Genomic DNA, 15,818 nt, shown 5'->3' on the forward strand with positions numbered 1-15,818 from the left:
CATTGTCTCCTATAATTGCAACACTTTCACATTCACCTTATCCTTTTTTCCAGATACAAATATTAAAAGTGCCCATCGAGGCAGTACATATTATATTTATTTTATTTTCATAAATTAAAGCTTGCCTTTCTACTATAAGTACCCAAACAAGTTACAACAATCAAAATATCCAATTAAAACTCAGTAAAAATAAATAAATCCATTAAAATAACATTTACCAACATATTACATAAACAAAGAATGTACACTTCTATTTCATTACTATCTGTCTCTATAAAAAGGGAAAGGTGGGAGTTCTTCGTATGCTATGTATACTTACATATGTATTTACAATACAAAAGATGTCATGTATATAACCTATCATTCTTGCAAACATAATAAAGAGATTGGTTAGGTGCCAAATGTACATCATTTAGAAATGCTGTATAAAAGATTTGCTGGTCCACTAAAATATATCACAGTCACCAAAATATCCTGGATAGGATCTGAGAGACAAAGAAAAATCCTCAGTTCCTCCACTGGTTAACACGTTTTCATTTCATTTAGTTGATTTGTACTCCATGCATAGACCCCCCTAGAACATGCCCTCCACTTCCAACATGGAACACAAACAGCCCTATTCACAAAGCTGTGTTACCATGTTAATGCATGAAAACACATTAGTTTACCCAGTGTTCATTATTTCTAAGAGGACCAATTTATTAATTACATGCATTGTCCATGGTAACACAACTTTGTCAATAGGGCTGTTAATGCATAAGAAAACAAATTTCAAAACCCATTTATCTGGCCAGCTGCCATTTTACCTGGGTAAAAGGACTATGAAGATTGCCCGCCTTTAACCCAGCTAAAAGTACGTATAGGGTTCCACAGATCACATCCTTCTAGAGCCAGATTAAAAAGAGGCATTACTAGGAGCATGCTTTGGCTGGGATTAGGAAGCAGCACATCTACATTGCATTTTCAAATGTGCACGTACCATTCCTAGCCAAATTTAGGTGCAAAGTCCATTGACCCCACAGGCAATTTGGAAAGGAAAAGAGCATGCAGATTTTTGAAAATTGTACCCAAATACTTTGTTTTGAAAATAGCCACCTTTAGTTTTAGCAAAACAAAAAATAAAGTTGGAGGAAAAGGTTCAAAAGAACAAAGAAGCAACTAGGAGGTATAATATGTGTAATCAGAAACAGTGCTGCAGGCACACACATGGGGCAGGTATCTGCATCTAATGATTTCTACTAATGCTGAACCTATCGCTGTTCACATGCAGAGTACATGACATTTTATCAAAATGTCACTCTGACTCACAAAAGTTTGTTTGGTTTTTTTTTAAAGAAAGATTTGGCATTCCAAGCTTTGCTTGGATAGTCTTTTTTTACTTCTCCCTTAGGCAATCGTTTGCAGTGAAACGTGATCCATGTAAGAGATTTTGAATTTTCTTTCTGGAACTGTGACATTTAGTCCATGCAGGCATATTTTCCCTTTGAAATGTGTCCAAGGAACAAGTACCAGCAGAAATTTACAGCTGCTTTTTCTGCAAATATGTTTTCCCTGGCAAATTGCCAGACAATGCATTTAGGGGTAGATTGTAAAAGATTGCACGCGCACGTCCATGTACATGCTCTACCCAGCATGCACACATGGATGCATGATTTTATAACATGTGCACGCGCCAGCGCAAGCATATTATAAAATACTAGGTTGGCGCACGCAAGGGGGGGGGGGAGACTGGACTGGGAATGGAACTTCCCAACCCCCTAGCCTGACCTCCCTTTCCCTTCCCCTATCTTGCCCTCCCCGTATCCCTATCCTAAACCCCCAAAATCTTTTACCTACCTTTTGCGCCTGCTTCGAGCAGGAGTGAGTTGCGTGTGCCAGCACCCTGCTGGCACGCAAACCCCCGGCAAATGCCGCTGTGCCGGTTGCCTCTAGCCCCGCCCCTGGACCGCCCCTTTCACAAACCCCGGGACTTAAACACGTCCTGGGGGTTTACACGCATGGCCGGGCCTTTGAAAATTGGCCCAGCGCAAGTAGGTGATTTAAAATCAGGCCCATAGTTTTCACAATGCAAAAGCTGCATGCATTGTTACATCTGCCAGCCTAATTCCACCTCTGAATTTGACTACTTTCCCCCAGCTAAAAGTAAAGCATATGCATTGTTGATCTCCATGCATACTTTTATCCATATACCTGCTAAAAATCTATTGAAAATTGCCCTCTTTAACAAGGGTGGTTAACGCCAGTCCTTGAGAGCCACAAGCAGGCCTGGTTTGTAAGATATCCACAATGAATAGGCAAGAGATAGATCTGCCTGCACTACCTCCATTGTAGGTGAATCTAATCTATATCATGCATATTCCTTATGGATATCCTCAAATTTGATTCTTTGTTATGTTGAGCCTTTTCCTCCAACTTTATTTTTTGCTATATTATTTAGTTGGAGTTTATGCTATTTTGCCTCCCTTTGCTGGGTCCCCTTTAGTTTCAACCAAAATTCCTGATAATCCTAAGTAATATAAGTCTGAAAGCTTTTAGTATATACAAGTGAAGCAAAGACTTACCTTGTCTCCTCTAAATATTTTTCCATATCGCACTATTGCTACTGTCCCAGTCAGATTCATGGATAAATTCCTTGTCAAATACATAAAGTCTTCTATGGTGCCATAATTAACATAAACAAGGTCACCCTGAAGACAAATTAAACCAGAGTTAAGATGATAGATAATGTCATTACATGATTTTTCTGTCTCTTTCTAATCCGTTGTACTTAAAAATTTCAGCTTTATTTTGGTGCTAAGTGTTTTTTTCAGGAAGGTATTTGTGATCTAGTCTAGTAGAAAGAGTACAGCACTAGAGGTAAGGTGACTCTAAAAGTCTTATGTGTCTACTTTCACCATTAACAAATCACCTTATCTCCCCTGCTTCACAGCTGTAAGTTGGTAATAAGATCATTCCTCCATCTCCCAGTTCTCCTAATGTTAGTTCTTAAGCATTGAAAAAAGCTAAATTCTAGAGGTGGCTGAGGTGTTATGGAGCTGAAAGCACTTTATTTATAAAACATGTATCTACCGCTATTCCAAAGTCATAGCAGTTAATTAAAAACATTCATAAATATTTTTTACTTTCCAGTACTGATACTATTCTAACAATTACATAAATGAACTAAAAACATATTTTGTCAAAACATATAGAGCAAATTAAAAAGCACATCTAAAAAATAAAATAGAATAAATCCACAGAAACTCTTCTTAGATGAAAAGTGGTATATAAAAAAACAAAGATTACTAATTATGTAAGACAGCAATATAAAAGGAAGTTATTATTCATATTATTTTGAAAAGCTCTGACAGATTTATTTATTTCAGCCTTTATAAGGAGGCCTAAACCAGCCATACAATAAATTCTGTACAACCAGAATGATGACTTGCCCCAAAGGGTTTGCCTCAGGATATAAAAGACTTTCCCCAGGTCACTTTGGGTGATAGTAGCAGGACTTAAACTTGGGTGCCCTGGTTCTTAGCATGTTAGCCTGTCCAGTCCTATCCACTCTAGAGTCTTCACAACATAGATACAGTTTCTCCCCTGTTCTAGATCCCAGAATGGGCCCAAAAAAAGCAGGGTAGGCGATCCAGTACAGCCGTGAGGAAAAAAACAAAGAAATGGATGCCACAAGATAGTCCTTTTCAACGTTTAATCAAGGAGACGTTTATAAGAATTTTACGTCTCCTTGATTAAACGTTGAAAAGGACTATCTTGTGGCATCCATTTCTTTGTTTTTTTCCTCTAGATCCCAGAATGACAGCTTTCAAAAGGATGGGTATACACCAGTGTCCAGAGAGGAGCTGGACAGTGAAAGATCACCACATGAAATCATTTTAGAATTGATCTGAAAAATTAATTCACCTTTGGGCCGATACAGTACAGTACGCTCCGACGGAGCTCACTGTTAACCTGCCATTGGACTAGCGTTTTCCCTTACCCCTTATTCAGTAAGAGGCGGAAAACGCGCGTCCAACCCGCCGAACCTAATAGCGCCCTCAACATGCAAATGCATGTTGATGCAAATGCATGTTGATGGCCCTATTAGTCATTCCCGCGCGATTCAGTAAGTAAAATGTGCAGCCAAGCCGCACATTTTACTTTAAGAAATTAGTGCCTACCCAAAGGTCGGCGCTAATTTCTTCCGGCACCGGGAAAGTGCACAGAAAAGCAGTAAAAACTGCTTTTCTGTGCACCCTCCGACTTAATATCATGGCGATATTAAGTCGGAGGTCCCGAAGGGTAAAAAAAAAAAAACATTTTTTTTAAATGGGTCGAAAACCGGACGCTCATTTTTGCTGGTGTCCGGTTTCCGAGCCCATGGCTGTCAGCGGGCTCGAGAACCGACGCCGGTAAAATTGAGCGACGGCTGTCAAACCCGCTGACAGCCACCGCTCCATGCCAAAAGGAGGCGCTAGGGACATGCTAGTGTCCCTAGCGCCTCCTTTTCCCGTTTCTACCGCTGGGCCTAATTTAAATACTGAATCGCGCGCACAGGCGAGTGGCCTGTGCGCGCGCTGGGAGAGCAGGCGTTCACCTGCTCTCCTGCAGACTTTACTGAATTGGCCCGCTTGTTAGGAAAACATCAAATTAGGAAATACCAATTGTTTTATTAATCCCAAAGAAACATTAGAAAGACTGCCCTAGTTTGACCTCTAAGAAGTTTCATCATGCATTCAAATGTCGGTTTACTATCCTACAATAATTTTTTTTTTAAATTAATAAAAATGTTTTATTTAAAAAAAAGTGCTCTGAAGTGCTATTGTGTGTCCTTTCTCATAATTACATCTCAGGGTCTGGATGTCCAAAACATTATATAGATTTGTCAGAGTCCTTGGCTCAATCACAGACTCCATTTTGTGATAGCATAGAAGTATCCAGTAAACAGCATAATGTCTGAGGAATTGGGGGTTTGGACTTGCTGGGGATGGGGGTGGGATTAATGTGTTTTAGTATATTTACTATGATGCTGTTAATTATTTTATTATGTATTTTTTATATGCTTTGCATTTATATTCTGCTATTTATATTAAATTGGGAGGAAGTGTTATTTTATGGGTTGTGTAATGTGCCTCATCACTTTCCTAGTGAGAGTGATGGCTGGGTAGGCTACATTTAGGATTGTTTACATTATTTTATGGGGCAATCCCCAAATCTGTGTCCCTTTCCAGTTTAGTAATATATTTTGGGTTGGGGAGACATAGGAATTTCCATGTTCTGGAGTGTTATAAATGTTTGTATGTTTGAACCTGACCACTGGATGGTATTTGGTATAATACTTTTATTGGTTATTGGTATGAGTATAGGCATCTGAGTTGGAGTGTTTATGGTGATCTTGTCCCCTTAAATGTATGAGATGCTTTGATTGGTTGGGTGGTGTTCCTGGAAGGTACAATTCTGGGTCAAATTGGCAGTAGTAGCTCTTTTTAGGATGGAGCTGGGAAAGAGATATAGTTGTCCTCGAGTAGCCAGCCTATGGGCTGGTGAAGCCTGGGGATCCCTCCAGTATGGAATGTGTCTTGCAGGGGATTCCCCCACCCACCAGGGAAAAGTCCTGAGGCAGTCCTCCACCTGAGAAACTGATGGGAAGAGGATTTGGAGGAGAGGCGATTCTGCCCACGAAGAAGAGAAATCTTGGAGGAGAAGGAGTGTCCTGAAATAAGGGGAACTTCCAAAGAGAACTAGAGTATGGAGGAGACTGGAGAATCCTACATATTGTCCAAGTAGAGGCCCAGGACAACAGAAGATAGATCCTGAGGTCATGAGGTTATGAGTAGCCCTTGTAGTAGGGTGTTAGTGACCGGAGGGGTACTCAGGAATATAAGCTTCATGTCCCAAAGTTGAGAGAAGGAAAGATGGAATAATAGAGGAATAAAAGTACTAAATTCTGTTCAAGTGTAAACTGAGAGAACGGTATTACAAACTTTAGAGTACCATGTAGATTTTAGTAATGTATGTTTGGCACCCCTATCGAGTCTTGCCACCAGATATCACTGTCCCTTAGAACACACTTTAATGAGAAGCCATCCATACCACTCAGTCCCTCTCACTTGAAGAGAGTGGATTGGATGCCTGAAGAGTATTTAGCCCAGCCATTTTAAGACATCGTGGAATTCAGGTAGAGAGAGGTCAGAGAGCAAGATATATTTTTTCCACACTCTGGTGAGGCCTCCCAGTCTCACCAAAGGAGTTTCTTTTAGAAGTGACACCTCTCTGTTTACTCCCTGCCTGAGGGTCCTTCTCCTATTTTGCAGAGAGATAGATTTTAAGCCTGATACCCCTTTGGGGTGAAGGAGCTCTCTACAGGGAACCAAAGACCTGTGAGCCTACTTCAAATCCTAGATAGGCAAGCACTGGGAGAGACAGTAAGGGTAAAGAAGATATCCAGTTTAACATCTGAAAGTATTATTTGGACTTAAGAAAAGTGGGGAGATTTTTGGATCCCCTTCCCCACTGGGATTTCAGAGTTGAAAACTAACTTGATCCCAAAGATTTTCCCCCAAGAGAAATCCCCTAAAGTAACAACTAAATTATGAAAGAAGATCAAGAGCAGAGGACTCCAAACAGATCTCCACCAGAACCAAGAACCAGGACAGGCTGGGTGTCCGAGGAAGAAGATGACCAAAGGTACAATTTTTTAAGTGATTTTGAAGACTCCTTTATAGGATTCCTGAACAGTAGGGGTGTGCATTCGTTTTGAACTTATAGGTAAAACGCAACTTTTTTTTTTTTTAACTTAAAAAGTGATGAGGCGAAAACGATCGGATTTCCAACTTATTCAACATAGCTATGTTGAATACGTTGGAAATCGCGATTGTTGATCCAAAATAAAAATTTAAACCCCTCACCTTCCTTAATCCCCCCCAAAGACTTACCACAACTCCCTGGTGATCCAGCGAGGAGTCAGGACGCCATTTCTGAACTCCTTTGCGAGGAGCACGTGACGTCAGCGCCACGTCGGAGTGACGCGGCGTCACGTGATTCCCCGCGGGTCAGGAGGCCCCCCCAAGCTGGCCAAAAGTTCCTTTTGGGTTGAACGAGGATCCAGGAGCGAACCCGCGGGGAATCACATGACGCCGCGTCACTCCGACGTGACGCCGACGTCACGTGCTCCTTGCAAAGGAGTTCAGAAATGGCATCCTGACCCCGCTGGACCACCAGGGAGTTTTGGTAAGTCTTGGGGGGGGGATTAAGGAGGGTGAGGGGTTAAAAATTTTTATTTGCACATATGGACATAGACTCAACTTATGGAATTCTCCATATGTCCATATTGACCGCAATGGGACCCCCTTTCGACTTATGGACTTATGAACTTAAACTTTTGGTCTGCACATCCCTACTGAACAGCCACTGGGAGAGTTTGTACAATTAATATAACCATGGGCTCTACCCAGAGGTCTGGATTAAGGATACCTACCTACTAAGGAAAATCATGAATGTACCATCAATCAGACTCACACTTCTGGATAATGGACTTTAATTTATTATTATCAATCAGTAAACACCCAGACCTGGTCCTGACTGAATTATTACAGCCTCTCACCTCACAGGAAGCACAAAATGACCATATACTCATTGATGACCTTTTCTCAGCATCTGGGCCATAAGCGAGAGCTTCCCCCCATAAAAAGAGTAACCTCCCAGGGAATAAGAGTCAGTGTGGAATGGAATGGTTATCTGGAGCAGCCCCTGAAGAAATAAATCCGTTGTGGGCCCTTAGGAGGATACTACCTCCAAAGAAGGGGTTTACGTATGTTTTACTCTGACTGTGTATCCTATGAACTTTTATCGGAGAATTTTTAAAGCCCAGCGTGCACCAAAACCAGAAGATACATAAGTATGTCTGACCAGCGCACACTGAGCATATTTTAAAAGTCACCCATATATGCATGTATCTCCCAGTAGATGCACAAATAAAAAGTTGCAAAAAAGTGGCAGAGCATGGGCATTCTGGGACTTTAACATGATATGTGTGCGTAAGTATTTATGTGCACAAGCACAGCAGGGGTCCCCTGCCGCATAACTTTACTACTGTAATGCATACCTAGATTTAGCCCAGAGGCTCCGTAAATTTAGACAAATTGCTGGGTTTCTGGGCAGGACCATAAAATCTCCGGGTGCACAATGACGATTTCAGCAACAGCAGTGCAGAAGAGAGGAGATAGAGAGAGCGCACTATACAAGGGAGAACGTGATTTTATTGATATGTACCACTGGTAGACGGCCACTTTCAACTCAGGGTGGGTTGGGTAGGAGGGGGCGGTGTTACATTGGTCTTCACCGGCTCTATGTATGAGGATTGCAGGGGCCCGTGGTAAAGAATACCTGTTGTTGTCTGTTGGGGGAGGGAAGAGAGAAAGTGTGTTGTCGCAATACCAGCTTTCCTCCCCCCACCCCCGCTAATCTTGAGAAATCTCAGGGTGAGCAGAACTCAAAAGTTGCCAGGTATGCTGTTATGGATGGCACGTATGTAATAAAATAAAACATTCTAGGCTAGTCAGTGGGGTTTTAAGGGTTGGTGCTAACAGGTTAAAAAGAAAGGCTCTTTAACCTGGAAGTTAAGAAGTCCAATCCCTTACCTGGATGAATAGGGAGCAAACTAGGGAAAATGGTAATTGCGTCAGTGCAAATGTCTACTGAAATCCCCCCACTTACACATTATGCGCATCCATTTAAAATTGTGTGCACATGTACACGCATACAGCCTATTTTATACCACGCGCGTAATTTATAAAATGGCCACGTCCTTTGGCGTGAGCTGGCATACGCGCATATATGTGTGCCCACATGCCGGTATCAAACTTACCATCTCTGTATTCAGTACTGAATGTTTATCCTATGCTAAAATGTATATAGGAGCAGGTTGTAAAATCCAGAAATAAAGTTAAGAGTTGTGGTTATACCTGGGTGGTATGACTGTTTTTGTGATACTTTATTTATGCCAGCATTAATAAAAGACAGGTAGGGAGAACTGCCAATGCATTACCTGACAAGTCAAGGGAAAGGGGGCTATCTGACCCTGACCTCCTCATGATTTCTTTACTTCATTTGTTTAGACGAGGCTTGGATTCTGGGCATTGCTTGTATTACCTGACATTTCTTCTGCCTATGATACCTATGATCACCACATCCTATTATACCATCCTAAGGAATGTGGCTTTGCTGGTATGGATCTGTCTTGATTTGAGTCTTATTTATTCAGGTACACCCAACAAGTCAGGACTGGAAATGTCAATGATAGATCGCTTTGGTCTCCCATGAAGACAGGCGTACCACAAAGGTCGGAGTTATCCTCTATGCTTTTTAATATCTATATAGCTTCAATATGTAAACTTTTAGCCAACATTTGCAAAGGCTATAAAATCTATGTGGACAATATACAATTCTTCCTTTGCAGTCAACTTGACTAGTGAGAAAATTCTGGAGATTTGATTATCCACAGTACAGAAATAGCTATTCTTTAATAAACTTGCCCTGAATATGGCTAAAACAGAGTTTGTTCTAATTCAAAGAAAATCAGTCCATGCAAAGCTTTAATGTACAGCAATTAAGATCAATGATCTGTCCTTCCCAGTCTGTTCTTGTATAAGAAATCTCAATGTCTGGATTGACTCAAATCTGTTGTTTTGACAGCACATTCACCAATATGGAGGAGGAGGGGGGGGGGAGGAAGGGAGAGAGAGAGAGAGAGAGAGAGAGAGAGAGAGAGAGAGAGAGAGGAGAAGAACCTCTAGGGAGGGCTTCACTGTGTGCACCTATTTATATCTCTGTAAGAGGGCCATCTAATAGGTCGAGGTGAAGTGGTGGTTTAGGTTTTAGGGGCCAGTTTTGCATGTAGTGTGAGATATACAAACAGCACAGTACAAACTGGTGAAGATCTGACATCATTTGGGGTGAGGAAAGTCTCACAAAGATTAAATTTTGTAATATGTTATCTCACCCTAGCTTGATGGTATTTGTATTTTGAGTTTGTATTTTCTAACACTCTCAAGTAGCTCTGAGGTTCTACAAATAAATAACTGATTCATGAATCTGCTTTTGTGGTTCGGCAATTTTATATTGATTGATAAACATATACCAGTGTTTTTTCGTTTGATGTGTGGTTGACGCTTTTATAGAGTCCATCAAGCTAGGGTAAGAGAACATAGTAGAAATTTCATTGCATGTCCCTTTGAGTGTGCCAGCTCATTTGAGTATTACATCAACGGGCGGATTTTAAAAGCCCTGCTCGCGTAAATCCGCCCGGATTTACGCGAGCAGGGCCCTCGCGCGCCGGCGCGCCTATTTTGCATAGGCCGCCGGCGCACGCAGAGCCCCGGGATGCGCATAAGTCCCGGGGTTTTTTGAAGGGGGCGTGTCGGGGCGGGGCCGAACGACGCGGCGTTTTGGGGGCGGGACGCGGCATTTCGGAGGCGGGACCGGGGGCGTTGCGCCGGCCTGGGGGCATGGTTGAGGCCTCTGGACCAGCCCCCGGGTCGGATGACGGCGCGCCAGCAGTCCGCTGGCGCGCGTAGATTTACGTCTGCTTCTCGCAGGCGTAAATCTAGGGACAAAGGTAAGGGGGGGGGTTTAGATAGGGCCGGGGGGTGGGAAAGGTAGGGGAAGGTGAGGGGAGGGCGAAAGAAAGTTCCCTCCGAGGCCGCTCCGATTTCGGAGCGGCCTCGGAGGGAACGAGGCAGGCTGCGCGGCTCGGCACGCGCAGGCTGCCCAAAATCGGCAGCCTTGCGCGCGCCGATCCAGGATTTTATAAGATATGCGCGGCTATGCGCGTATCTTATAAAATCCTGCATACTTTTGTTTGCGCCTGTTGCGCGAACAAAAGTACGCGATCGCGCTTTTTAAAAAAATCTACCCCAAGTGCCCAAGAGAGGGGATGTGTGCATGTTCAAAAAACATGCATCCAGGTTGGACGCATTTTTTTTTGTGCACATGATATTGCATCATCCCCTTAATGTGCGTCCCGAGTAAAAGTGTTCATTAAGAGAAATAGATAACACAAAGGAATGTAATTGTTATGTTCCCAGAAAATGATGCCATATCTGTGATTATGGTGTAGAATGCCCATGAACTTCTGATATATTCAGCATTGAAATTGTAACCTTCTTCACATCCGTGTAAATAGATGCTGGCTGGTTCATCCAGAAAATAAAGTTAATGGTTTGTAAGTTGAAACATGGTGTCTGCTACATTTATTTTTTTTTTTTGGCTAGCATAAATGAATGTATGGGATCAGAGTTCATGGAAGGGAGTTGCTGGGAATCCTTCTTGCACAGTAGGTCAAAGGAGAGAATGGAGTCTTACACTACCCATGTTATTGCCATAAAGATCTACTCCACTATCTGCATGACCATTTTAAGAGCCTTCTAAACAAATTTGGAATGGATGACCCTTAAACCATAGGGAAACCCCATTCCATCATTTTATGTACCCTAACAGGGGAATACCAGGGAAACAGATGCAGTAGCATTAGTGTGGTTTTTAGCTCCCCTAAGTGGAAGACGGAGATGATGAGCTATCAATCTATATAAACCCCTGCTACCATCTTAAGTTGTGAATTCTTTTGTTGCCCCTCCTATGGGCAGCATGTCATTTGTTGCTCCGTTATGTTTATTTTCCAAGGGAAGTACCCTTGAGTCTTAGGGATTGAGATTTGGGTTAAGTGAAGAAGTCAGGGTACACTATTTTGACTATGGTTATTGGAATCTTTCAGTTGTGAGGATAAGTTTTTTCTACCCTTCCTACCTCTGGTTTTGGTTTCCCCTTTTTTTTAGAGAACTTTTATTTGATTCATCTGAGTATCCTAGGGACCAGGGACTCAGTTTCCCATCATTTTGAGGAAGAAGTGTCTCTCACATAGAAAGAATCAAAGAACAATCGGGCCGATACAGTACAGTGTGCTCCGACGGACGTTTTCCCTTACCCCTTATTCAGTAAGGGGCGGAAAACGCGCGTCCAACTCGCCGAACCTAATAGCGCCTTCAATATGCAAATGCATGTTGATGGCCCTATTAGGTATTCCCGCCCGCGATTCAGTAAGTAAAATGTGCAGCCAAGCCGCACATTTTACTTTCAGAAATTAGAGCCTACCCAAAGGTAGGCGCTAATTTCTTCGGGCACCGGAAAGTGCACAGAAAAGCAGTAAAAACTGCTTTTCTGTGCACCCTCTGACTTAATATCATGGCAATATTAAGTTGGAAGTCCCGAAGAGTAAAAAAGTAAAAAAAAAAATTTGAAGTCGGCCGGCGGCTGTCGGGTCGAAAACCGGATGCTCAATTTTGCCGGCGTCCGGTTTCCGAACCCATGGCTGTCAGCGGGCTCGAGAACCGACGCCGGCAAAATTGAGCGTTGGCTGTCAAACCCACTGACAGCTGCCGCTCCAGGCCAAAAGGCGGCACTAGGGGCACGCTAGTGTCCCTAGTGCCTCCTTTTGCCTGTTTCTACTACCGCCGGGCCTCATTTAAATACTGTATCGCGCGCATAGGCGAGTGCCCTGTGCGCGTGCCGGGAGAGCGGACATTCGCCCGCTCTCCTGCGGACTTTACTGAATCGGCCCGAATGAGTGTCCCCATGGAGGAATGAATTTACATTGATTTCCAGGGGAAGAGTAAGGGAAGAGAGACCAGTGGCACCAATCAGGTGTAACCACCATCATCTCAATGAGATCAATAGGGAGAGAGGCACAGGGTGAAAATTGACTCGACACGTTATTAAAGCAAATAGAAATTGTAACAAAAGTAAACTTACTGCATGCTTCCAGGAGCCCCAGTCCTCTCTCCCCTCCTCCTGAGACGTGCACCGTGGCTCCCCTGCCTCCCGGGGCAGCCAACGGCGAAAGCGGCTTCCAGCAACCCCCGGCGAAGGTGCATGAACGCACATCCAATTTGGGCCTCAGGCAGCGAAGGCGCATGAGCGCACGCCGTGACCTGAGCGCCTGGATGGACGTCCGAGGTCACAGCATGCGCTCATGCGCCTTCGCTGCTTGAGCGCCCAAATTGGACGTGCGTTCATGCACCTTCGCCGACGGGGCTGCTGGAAGCCGCTTTCGCCGCCGGCTGCCCCCGGGAGGCAGAGGAGCCGCAGTGCACGCCTCGGGAGGAGGGGAGAGAGGACTGGGGCTGCTGGAAGCATGCAGTAAGTTTACTTTTGTTACAATTTCTATTTGCTTTAATAACATGTCGAGTCGATTTTCGCCCTGCACCTTGCTTCGGAAGGGGGGGAGAGAGACTGGAAATACCCGATGCCCGAGCGTAGGAGAACCAGGCCACACCATGTTACTCTCTTGCTCCAACCCACCCACTTATTTGAATGGAGCCTGCCTATTGCTGTCACATCCCTCTAACGCCAGGGTCAGGGTAGGCGGTAAATTAGCGGGTTAAAGACACGGCAAAACAGTTGGTTAAAAAGGTGATAATCGGGCCGCACATTACTGTATATGAGGGAATAGCTAATCCAATTGTTTACATATCATATACATGCCGTGGGCGGAAAGGGATACGCATCGATTTAAAAAAGCGGTAAAGATTGGTAAAAACGGATAGTGAATCGCGGGTTAGACTTATGCGGCCAAATTGTGGGTAGAAAGCGGATTAGAAACAGGGTAACCGCGGCCGCGCTTTACTGTATCGGCCTGTTAGCTAGATAAGATATCTGGCTAGCTCTGAATATTGAAGTTGGTCAAATAATTTTTCTGGCTAACTTAACTCCACCCTGAATCCCCCCCAAGAACACCTCCACGTTATCCATTAAACTTTTAGCCAGATAAGTAGGAGGCATTCAGAGTAGCAAGAAATTTAAAACTCACAGTTTGTCTGGATAAGGCCTGAACTTAACCAGACAAACTGTTTCAATATTGATCTTAATGTTTTTGTTTTGTTTCAGAAACAAAAATGACAACATATCCCAAATATTAAACACTACAGCAACTCTGCAATACAATATTGCAACATATTGGAGTACATTTTAAAAAAAAGCACGAGCACGTACTTTTGTTCGCGCACCAGGTGCAAACAAAAGTACGACGGATTTCAATAGATACGCACGTAGCCGCACGTTATCTTTTAAAATCCGGGTCGGCGCGCGCAAGGGGGTTGACATTTGTGCACCTTGTGCGCACCGAGCCCTGCGTGCGCTGCCCGTTCCCTCCGAGGCGGCCTCGGAGAGAATTTTCCTTCCGCCTCCGCCCACCTTCCCCTCCCTTCCCCTATCTAACCCACCCCCCCAGCCCTATCTAAACCCCCCCTACCTGTATCGCAAAAGTTATGCCTGCTGGTGGCCCACTGGCACGCGCCATCACCCACCCGGGGGCTGGACCGGAGGCCTCGGCCACGCCCCCCGGAATGTCCCCGGGCCGGCACCACGCCCCGGAACACCCACAAACATCGCGCCGCCCCTGACACTCTGACACGCCCCCTGACACGCCCCCTGACACGCCCCCCCCAGCAAAGCCCCGGGACTTACGCACGTCCCGGGGCTTGCGCGTGCCGCCGAGCCTATGCAAATAGGCTCAGCGCGCGCAGGGGGGTTTTAAGGGTTACGCACGTAACTTATGCGCGTAACCCTTTTAAAATCCGCATCATTGTGCTTAACAAAAATCATTAGTAAATGATTCTCCACCTATTAAGCTGTAGAAGATTTTGCAAGAAATTAGAAACATATATTGAAATTATCCTTCCTTACCAAGACATCGCCAGCTGGAGAATAGGCATTGAATGGATTCACAACCGTGGGGTCGTCCTGATCTGGAGTGAGAATTTTTTCTTTTTTGGATGACTGCTCAGTTTCAGTGCCGTTTTCTTGCCAGATTGCCACATAGTTAGGATCACTGGCATTTGGATACGAAAGCAAGACGTTGTAGGTATATATTCTAACTCCATCAAGGTATTCTTTCCATGTGTCATGGATGTGAGTTGCCAAGTCACTTCTTCTTGTTGACTTCCAGCAATGTGAGGCTTCTTTGAGAAGAATCTGCACCAAAACATTGGGAGCTATTAATATAAATTTAATACAATGTAACACAACCAAGTTGAATTGGCAGCGTCAGGCCCCCACTTTTCAATTACCTGAACAAAAACCTGTAATTGAACATTTCACCTTGCTCATCAGCTAAATTTTATCTGGTAACATTTTACCTGGGTAAAAAGAAGGAGGGCAGGGTTTAAGTTTATCCTAATAGCACCAATATTAAATGCTACCTGAATAAGTCTGATTGAAACAAACACTATTCTATAGAGATGTGAATCGTGTCCTCGATCGTCTTAACGATCGATTTCGGCTGGTAGGGGAGGGAATCGTATTGTTGCCGTATGGGGGGGTAAAATATCGTGAAAAATCGTAAAATCGTGAGCCGGCACATTAAAACCCCCTAAAACCCACCCCCGACCCTTTAAATTAAATCTCCCACCCTCCCGAACCCCCCCCAAATGACTTAAATAACCTGGGTGTCCAGCGGCGGTCCGGAACGGCGCCTGCTATTGAATCTTGTTGTCTTCAGCCGGCGCCATTTTCCAAAATGGCGCCGAAAAATGGCGGCGGCCATAGACCAACACGATTCCACGGCAGGAGGTCCTTCCGGACCCCCGCTGGACTTTTGGCAAGTCTTGTGGGGGTCAGGAGGCCCCCCCAAGCTGGCCAAAAGTTCCTGGAGGTCCAGCGGGGGTCAGGGAGCGATTTCCCGCCGCGAATCGTTTTCCGTACGGAAAATGGCGCCGGCAGGAGATCGACTGCAGGAGGTCGTTCAGTGAGCGCCGGCCCTCGCGAAACGATTCGCGGGGAAATCGCTC

General features: G+C 44.4%; 1 protein-coding gene across 1 annotated transcript; it reads right to left on the minus strand.

The window, feature by feature from the left end:
• Nucleotides 1–737: 737 nt before the first annotated feature.
• LOC115081300 (glutamate carboxypeptidase 2-like) lies at nucleotides 738–15,003 on the minus strand (the record flags this gene model as incomplete). The annotated part of the gene is made up of 3 exons (XM_029585793.1): nucleotides 738–746; nucleotides 2,562–2,687; nucleotides 14,716–15,003. Coding segments are annotated over 3 exons (423 nt in total), but the record flags the coding sequence as incomplete, so codon positions are not given.
• Between the last annotated feature and the right edge of the window lie 815 nt (nucleotides 15,004–15,818).

Source organism: Rhinatrema bivittatum, unplaced genomic scaffold, assembly GCF_901001135.1.
Source record: "Rhinatrema bivittatum unplaced genomic scaffold, aRhiBiv1.1, whole genome shotgun sequence".
NCBI classification, from domain to species: Eukaryota; Metazoa; Chordata; class Amphibia; order Gymnophiona; family Rhinatrematidae; genus Rhinatrema; species Rhinatrema bivittatum.